General features: G+C 47.0%; 1 protein-coding gene across 2 annotated transcripts in view; it reads left to right on the plus strand.

Moving 5' to 3' along the window:
- The window catches only part of LOC120948117 (titin), a 158474-nt gene that overhangs the window by 131184 nt on the left and 17787 nt on the right, over nt 1-9503 (plus strand). For both annotated transcript variants that reach the window (XM_049607064.1, XM_049607065.1), the window contains one exon: nt 3386-3682. In XM_049607064.1, coding sequence (XP_049463021.1) covers nt 3386-3682 — 297 coding nt within the window. The remainder of the gene's footprint in view (nt 1-3385; nt 3683-9503) is intronic.

Below are 9503 nucleotides of genomic sequence, written 5' to 3' on the forward strand. Positions count from 1 at the left end.
AGCCTGAGACAACTGTCACAGTCACCGAGCATGAGGTTCCATATGAAGTTACACAGCCTTTCGAGGAGGAGCGCAAGCCTCTCGAAGCTGTTGTGGATGAGTATCCAGAGCCAATGCAGGCAACGCTTAAGACGAAGACTACCAAGATCGTCAAGAGGAAGGTCAAGAAGATCAAGCAAGGCGAGCCCAGCTCCGAAGAAGTTCCTCAGGAAGAGGTGGACGAGTTGGTCCTCGAACAGACTCCCATGGAGCAACCAGTTATTGAGGAGCTCCCAGAGCATGTTGAGGTCGTTGAGACCATCACTATGGAAGGAAAGCCCAAGAAACACGTCACCAAAACCAAGGTCATCAAGAAGAAGACGGCCGGAAAGGTCGAGGAGGTCAAGATTGTGACTGTGCAAGAAGACGATCAAGTACCCGAGACTACGATCACCATGACTGAGGAGGAGACGGCTCCTGAAACAGTTCCTACCGTGTCTGAGGAGACTCCGTCGGTGGAAGTCATCAAACCAAAGAAAAAGAAGATCAAAACCATCAAGAAGAAGGGAGAGGATACGACAACTATTGTTCAGAAGCTGCTTAAGCTCGAAGACACTAGCACAGAACTGCAACCGTACGAACACGTCGACGGAACAGCGCCTAAACTGGACATCATACCTCAGACTGCTGTAGAAGCTCTTGAAATTGAAGAGCTTCCAGAAGAGGTCAAGGTCACCGAAGTCGTCACCAAAACAGGTCAAACCAAAAAGCAAGTCACGAAAAAGAAGACCATCAAGAAACGTGTCGGGCAAAAGGAGGAGCATATCGAGGTAGTCACTGTTCAACAAGACGACATGGCTCCGGAAACCACCATCACTGTAACCGAGGAAGAAACTCCCGAGCTCAAACCAGTTGATGACAAGCCTAAGCCCAAGAAGAAGAAGGTCAAGACCATCAAGACTACTGACGACTCTGACGATATCATTGAGCGTCTTCTCAACCTGGAAGTGCACAAAACTGAGCTTGAACAGTACGATAAGATCGATGTCGATATGCCGAAGCGCTTGCGACCGGTTGAGGAAACAACGATCGAAGAGCATCCAGAAGTCGTAGAAGAAGTCAGATCTGACACCGGTGCAGTCAAGAAGAAGGTCGTTAAGAAGAAGATCATCAAGAAGCGTGTTGGGCCCAAGGAAGAGGTCACTGAGGAAGTTACCGTAGAGGAAGATGGAAAACAGCCTGAAACAACTGTCACAGTCACCGAGCATGAGGTTCCATATGAGGTTACAGAGCCTTTCGAGGAGGAGCGCAAGCCTCTCGAAGCTGTTGTGGATGAGTATCCAGAGCCAATGCAGGCAACGCTTAAGACGAAGACTACCAAGATCGTCAAGAAGAAGGTCAAGAAGATCAAGCAAGGCGAGTCCAGCTCCGAAGAAGTTCCTCAGGAAGAGGTGGACGAGTTGGTCCTCGAACAGACTCCCATGGAGCAACCAGTTATTGAGGAGCTTCCAGAGCATGTTGAGGTCGTTGAAACCATCACTATGGAAGGAAAGCCCAAGAAACACGTCACCAAAACCAAGGTCATCAAGAAGAAGACGGCCGGAAAGGTCGAGGAGGTCAAGATTGTGACTGTGCAAGAAGACGATCAAGTACCCGAGACCACGGTTACCATGACTGAGGAAGAGACGGCTCCTGAAACAGTTGCTACCGTATCTGAGGAGACTCCGTCTATTGAAGTTTTGAAAACTAAGAAGAAGAAGATCAAAACCATCAAGAGGAAGGGCGATGACACGGATGATATTGTTCAGGAGCTTCTTAAGTTAAGTGCTCCCATCTCTTCTGAGGAACCATTCGATCGGCCGACGATCGAGGAACTAGTCCCTGCTTCATGCGAGCTCCTGCAAGCCATCAAGCCGAAACAAAAAGGGAAATCTAAGAAGCAAACACACACTACCACTCCACAGCTTGATACACAAGACACACACTCACAATCACTTATTCTACATGATACCGAGGGTAAGAGATTAGCTACACACATCATTGCATCATATTTTTGTATATTTATTGCAACACACAACTTACAACATTCTTACATATTATTCTAGATGCCGAAACGCACGAACACACATCTCCTGAATACATCACTACATTTGAAGCATGTACAGACAACAACCAGACATTCATAAAGTCCAAAAACACAAAGATCATTAAGGAACATGGGGCAGTAATCGAAGAAACATTCGATGATACCATTACTCACACTATTCCTCAAATGCCATCGGAAGTTCTGATAGAAGAGATTGAAGGTAAACATAATATTAACTAACCTATGTTCACATCAAATTATGCAAGATAAGATTAAAGGTTCAAGATTTTCCACACACCACATTTACATGATATCCTATGTCTACACATTCCATATTTTACACCATGACATTAGTATATTTATACAAAACACTCAATCTTTACCCCTCAAACTAATGTATCTACTTATCTCACAGAATCTGCACCACTACTCCAAATCACACAACTCGAAGAAACACCTCAAATCGTACAGGAAGTCGCCACAAAACATAAACCCAAGAAGAAACAAACACAAACACAAGCAAACGAACAAACTGAGACTGTAACAGTTGAGCAAGTTCAACTGATTCCAGGAGAAACAGAACATACGGCCGAGATGCGTACTGTAGTCACAAAGAGGGCTAAATCGAAAAAGTCTAAGGTTACTGTTATACAAGGGGTCACTGAAACTGTTGTTGTCGAAGATGAAGACGAAGTTCCGCTTAAAACTCAACCGGCTCGTCCTCATGAACAAGCCGTAATTATTTCTGAGCTTCCTGAGCAAATATCCGTGCAAGAAGTGATCACTGCCACTGGAGAAGCCAAAAAGCAGATCACAAAAAAGAAAACCATCAAGAAACGTGTCGGGCAAAAGGAGGAGCATATCGAGGTAGTCACTGTTCAACAAGACGACATGGCTCCGGAAACCACCATCACTGTAACCGAGGAAGAAACTCCCGAGCTCAAACCAGTTGATGACAAACCCAAGCCCAAGAAGAAGAAGGTCAAGACCATCAAGACTACTGACGACTCTGACGATATCATTGAGCGTCTTCTCAACCTGGAAGTGCACAAAACTGAGCTTGAACAGTACGAGAAGATCGATGTCGATATGCCGAAGCGCTTGCGACCGGTTGAGGAAACAACGATCGAAGAGCATCCAGAAGTCGTAGAAGAAGTCAGATCTGACACCGGTGCAGTCAAAAAGACGGTCGTTAAGAAGAAGATCATCAAGAAGCGTGTTGGGCCCAAGGAAGAGGTCACTGAGGAAGTTACCGTAGAGGAAGATGGAAAACAGCCTGAGACAACTGTCACAGTCACCGAGCATGAGGTTCCATATGAGGTTACAGAGCCTTTCGAGGAGGAGCGCAAGCCTCTCGAAGCTGTTGTGGATGAGTATCCAGAGCCAATGCAGGCAACGCTTAAGACGAAGACTACCAAGATCGTCAAGAAGAAGGTCAAGAAGATCAAGCAAGGCGAGCCCAGCTCCGAAGAAGTTCCTCAGGAAGAGGTGGGCGAGTTGGTCCTCGAACAGACTCCCATGGAGCAACCAGTTATTGAGGAGCTCCCAGAGCATGTTGAGGTCGTTGAGACCATCACTAAGGAAGGAAAGCCCAAGAAGCACGTCACCAAAACCAAGGTCATCAAGAAGAAGACGGCCGGAAAGGTCGAGGAGGTCAAGATTGTGACTGTGCAAGAAGACGATCAAGTACCCGAGACCACGATCACCATGACTGAGGAGGAGACGGCTCCTGAAACAGCTCCTACCGTATCTGAGGAGACTCCGTCGGTTGAAGTCCTCAAACCTAAGAAAAAGAAGATCAAAACCATCAAGAAGGAGGGAGAGGATACGACAACTATTGTTCAGAAGCTGCTTAAGCTCGAAGACACTAGCACAGAACTGCAACCGTACGAACACGTCGACGGAACAGCGCCTAAACTGGACATCATACCTCAGACTGCTGTAGAAGCTCTTGAAATTGAAGAGCTTCCAGAAGAGGTCAAGGTCACCGAAGTCGTCACCAAAACTGGTCAAACCAAAAAGCAAGTCACGAAAAAGAAGACCATCAAGAAACGTGTCGGGCAAAAGGAGGAGCATATCGAGGTAGTCACTGTTCAACAAGACGACATGGCTCCGGAAACCACCATCACTGTAACAGAGGAAGAAACTCCCGAGCTCAAACCAGTTGATGACAAGCCTAAGCCCAAGAAGAAGAAGGTCAAGACCATCAAGACTACTGACGACTCTGACGATATCATTGAGCGTCTTCTCAACCTGGAAGTGCACAAAACTGAGCTTGAACAGTACGAGAAGATCGATGTCGATATGCCGAAGCGCTTGCGACCGGTTGAGGAAACAACGATCGAAGAGCATCCAGAAGTCGTAGAAGAAGTCAGATCTGACACCGGTGTAGTCAAGAAGAAGGTCGTTAAGAAGAAGATCATCAAGAAGCGTGTTGGGCCCAAGGAAGAGGTCACTGAGGAAGTTACCGTAGAGGAAGATGGAAAACAGCCTGAGACAACTGTCACAGTCACCGAGCATGAGGTTCCATATGAGGTTACACAGCCTTTCGAGGAGGAGCGCAAGCCTCTCGAAGCTGTTGTGGATGAGTATCCAGAGCCAAAGCAGGCAACGCTTAAGACGAAGACTACCAAGATCGTCAAGAAGAAGGTCAAGAAGATCAAGCAAGGCGAGCCCAGCTCCGAAGAAGTTCCTCAGGAAGAGGTGGACGAGTTGGTCCTCGAACAGACTCCCATGGAGCAACCAGTTATTGAGGAGCTCCCAGAGCATGTTGAGGTCGTTGAGACCATCACTATGGAAGGAAAGCCCAAGAAACACGTCACCAAAACCAAGGTCATCAAGAAGAAGACGGCCGGAAAGGTCGAGGAGGTCAAGATTGTGACTGTGCAGGAAGACGATCAAGTACCTGAGACCACGGTCACCATGACTGAGGAGGAGACGGCTCCTGAAACAGCTCCTACCGTTTCTGAGGAGACTCCGTCGGTTGAAGTCCTCAAACCTAAGAAAAAGAAGATCAAAACCATCAAGAAGAAGGGAGAGGATACGACAACTATTGTTCAGAAGCTGCTTAAGCTCGAAGACACTAGCACAGAACTGCAACCGTACGAACACGTCGACGAAACAGCGCCTAAACTGGACATCATACCTCAGACTGCTGTAGAAGCTCTTGAAATTGAAGAGCTTCCAGAAGAGGTCAAGGTCACCGAAGTCGTCACCAAAACTGGTCAAACCAAAAAGCAAGTCACGAAAAAGAAGACCATCAAGAAACGTGTCGGGCAAAAGGAGGAGCATATCGAGGTAGTCACTGTTCAACAAGACGACATGGCTCCGGAAACCACCATCACTGTAACCGAGGAAGAAACTCCCGAGCTCAAACCAGCTGATGACAAGCCTAAGCCCAAGAAGAAGAAGGTCAAGACCATCAAGACTACTGACGACTCTGACGATATCATTGAGCGTCTTCTCAACCTGGAAGTGCACAAAACTGAGCTTGAGCAGTACGAGAAGATCGATGTCGATAAGCCGAAGCGCTTGCGACCGGTTGAGGAAACAACGATCGAAGAGCATCCAGAAGTCGTAGAAGAAGTCAGATCTGACACCGGTGTAGTCAAGAAGAAGGTCGTTAAGAAGAAGATCATCAAGAAGCGTGTTGGGCCCAAGGAAGAGGTCACTGAGGAAGTTACCGTAGAGGAAGATGGAAAACAGCCTGAGACAACTGTCACAGTCACCGAGCATGAGGTTCCATATGAGGTTACAGAGCCTTTCGAGGAGGAGCGCAAGCCTCTCGAAGCTTTTGTGGATGAGTATCCAGAGCCAATGCAGGCAACGCTTAAGACGAAGACTACCAAGATCGTCAAGAAGAAGGTCAAGAAGATCAAGCAAGGCGAGCCCAGCTCCGAAGAAGTTCCTCAGGAAGAGGTGGACGAGTTGGTCCTCGAACAGACTCCCATGGAGCAACCAGTTATTGAGGAGCTCCCAGAGCATGTTGAGGTCGTTGAGACCATCACTATGGAAGGAAAGCCCAAGAAACACGTCACCAAAACCAAGGTCATCAAGAAGAAGACGGCCGGAAAGGTCGAGGAGGTCAAGATTGTGACTGTGCAAGAAGACGATCAAGTACCCGAGACCACGATCACCATGACTGAGGAGGAGACGGCTCCTGAAACAGTTCCTACCGTGTCTGAGGAGACTCCGTCGGTGGAAGTCATCAAACCAAAGAAAAAGAAGATCAAAACCATCAAGAAGAAGGGAGAGGATACGACAACTATTGTTCAGAAGCTGCTTAAGCTTGAAGACACTAGCACAGAACTGCAACCGTACGAACACGTCGACGGAACAGCGCCTAAACTGGACATCATACCTCAGACTGCTGTAGAAGCTCTTGAAATTGAAGAGCTTCCAGAAGAGGTCAAGGTCACCGAAGTCGTCACCAAAACTGGTCAAACCAAAAAGCAAGTCACGAAAAAGAAGACCATCAAGAAACGTGTCGGGCAAAAGGAGGAGCATATCGAGGTAGTCACTGTTCAACAAGACGACATGGCTCCGGAAACCACCATCACTGTAACCGAGGAAGAAACTCCCGAGCTCAAACCAGTTGATGACAAGCCTAAGCCCAAGAAGAAGAAGGTCAAGACCATCAAGACTACTGACGACTCTGACGATATCATTGAGCGTCTTCTCAACCTGGAAGTGCACAAAACTGAACTTGAACAGTACGAGAAGATCGATGTCGATATGCCGAAGCGCTTGCGACCGGTTGAGGAAACAACGATCGAAGAGCATCCAGAAGTCGTAGAAGAAGTCAGATCTGACACCGGTGCAGTCAAAAAGACGGTCGTTAAGAAGAAGATCATCAAGAAGCGTGTTGGGCCCAAGGAAGAGGTCACTGAGGAAGTTACCGTAGAGGAAGATGGAAAACAGCCTGAGACAACTGTCACAGTCACCGAGCATGAGGTTCCATATGAAGTTACACAGCCTTTCGAGGAGGAGCGCAAGCCTCTCGAAGCTGTTGTGGATGAGTATCCAGAGCCAATGCAGGCAACGCTTAAGACGAAGACTACCAAGATCGTCAAGAAGAAGGTCAAGAAGATCAAGCAAGGCGAGCCCAGCTCCGAAGAAGTTCCTCAGGAAGAGGTGGACGAGTTGGTCCTCGAACAGACTCCCATGGAGCAACCAGTTATTGAGGAGCTCCCAGAGCATGTTGAGGTCGTTGAGACCATCACTATGGAAGGAAAGCCCAAGAAACACGTCACCAAAACCAAGGTCATCAAGAAGAAGACGGCCGGAAAGGTCGAGGAGGTCAAGATTGTGACTGTGCAAGAAGACGATCAAGTACCCGAGACCACGATCACCATGACTGAGGAGGAGACGGCTCCTGAAACAGTTCCTACCGTGTCTGAGGAGACTCCGTCGGTGGAAGTCATCAAACCAAAGAAAAAGAAGATCAAAACCATCAAGAAGAAGGGAGAGGATACGACAACTATTGTTCAGAAGCTGCTTAAGCTTGAAGACACTAGCACAGAACTGCAACCGTACGAACACGTCGACGGAACAGCGCCTAAACTGGACATCATACCTCAGACTGCTGTAGAAGCTCTTGAAATTGAAGAGCTTCCAGAAGAGGTCAAGGTCACCGAAGTCGTCACCAAAACTGGTCAAACCAAAAAGCAAGTCACGAAAAAGAAGACCATCAAGAAACGTGTCGGGCAAAAGGAGGAGCATATCGAGGTAGTCACTGTTCAACAAGACGACATGGCTCCGGAAACCACCATCACTGTAACCGAGGAAGAAACTCCCGAGCTCAAACCAGTTGATGACAAGCCTAAGCCCAAGAAGAAGAAGGTCAAGACCATCAAGACTACTGACGACTCTGACGATATCATTGAGCGTCTTCTCAACCTGGAAGTGCACAAAACTGAGCTTGAACAGTACGAGAAGATCGATGTCGATATGCCGAAGCGCTTGCGACCGGTTGAGGAAACAACGATCGAAGAGCATCCAGAAGTCGTAGAAGAAGTCAGATCTGACACCGGTGTAGTCAAGAAGAAGGTCGTTAAGAAGAAGATCATCAAGAAGCGTGTTGGGCCCAAGGAAGAGGTCACTGAGGAAGTTACCGTAGAGGAAGATGGAAAACAGCCTGAGACAACTGTCACAGTCACCGAGCATGAGGTTCCATATGAGGTTACAGAGCCTTTCGAGGAGGAGCGCAAGCCTCTCGAAGCTGTTGTGGATGAGTATCCAGAGCCAATGCAGGCAACGCTTAAGACGAAGACTACCAAGATCGTCAAGAAGAAGGTCAAGAAGATCAAGCAAGGCGAGCCCAGCTCCGAAGAAGTTCCTCAGGAAGAGGTGGACGAGTTGGTCCTCGAACAGACTCCCATGGAGCAACCAGTTATTGAGGAGCTCCCAGAGCATGTTGAGGTCGTTGAGACCATCACTATGGAAGGAAAGCCCAAGAAACACGTCACCAAAACCAAGGTCATCAAGAAGAAGACGGCCGGAAAGGTCGAGGAGGTCAAGATTGTGACTGTGCAAGAAGACGATCAAGTACCCGAGACCACGGTTACCATGACTGAGGAAGAGACGGCTCCTGAAACAGTTGCTACCGTATCTGAGGATACTCCGTCTATTGAAGTTTTGAAAACTAAGAAGAAGAAGATCAAAACCATCAAGAGGAAGGGCGATGACACGGATGATATTGTTCAGGAGCTTCTTAAGTTAAGTGCTCCCATCTCTTCTGAGGAACCATTCGATCGGCCGACGATCGAGGAACTAGTCCCTGCTTCATGCGAGCTCCTGCAAGCCATCAAGCCGAAACAAAAAGGAAAATCTAAGAAGCAAACACACACTACCACTCCACAGCTTGATACACAAGACACACACTCACAATCACTTATTCTACATGATACCGAGGGTAAGAGATTAGCTACACACATCATTGCATCATATTTTTGTATATTTATTGCAACACACAACTTACAACATTCTTACATATTATTCTAGATGCCGAAACGCACGAACACACATCTCCTGAATACATCACTACATTTGAAGCATGTACAGACAACAACCAGACATTCATAAAGTCCAAAAACACAAAGATCATTAAGGAACATGGGGCAGTAATCGAAGAAACATTCGATGATACCATTACTCACACTATTCCTCAAATGCCATCGGAAGTTCTGATAGAAGAGATTGAAGGTAAACATAATATTAACTAACCTATGTTCACATCAAATTATGCAAGATAAGATTAAAGGTTCAAGATTTTCCACACACCACATTTACATGATATCCTATGTCTACACATTCCATATTTTACACCATGACATTAGTATATTTATACAAAACACTCAATCTTTACCCCTCAAACTAATGTATCTACTTATCTCACAGAATCTGCACCACTACTCCAAATCACACAACTCGAAGAAAC

Source organism: Anopheles coluzzii, chromosome 2 (genome assembly GCF_943734685.1).
Source record: "Anopheles coluzzii chromosome 2, AcolN3, whole genome shotgun sequence".
In the NCBI taxonomy this organism is placed as follows: domain Eukaryota; kingdom Metazoa; phylum Arthropoda; class Insecta; order Diptera; family Culicidae; genus Anopheles; species Anopheles coluzzii.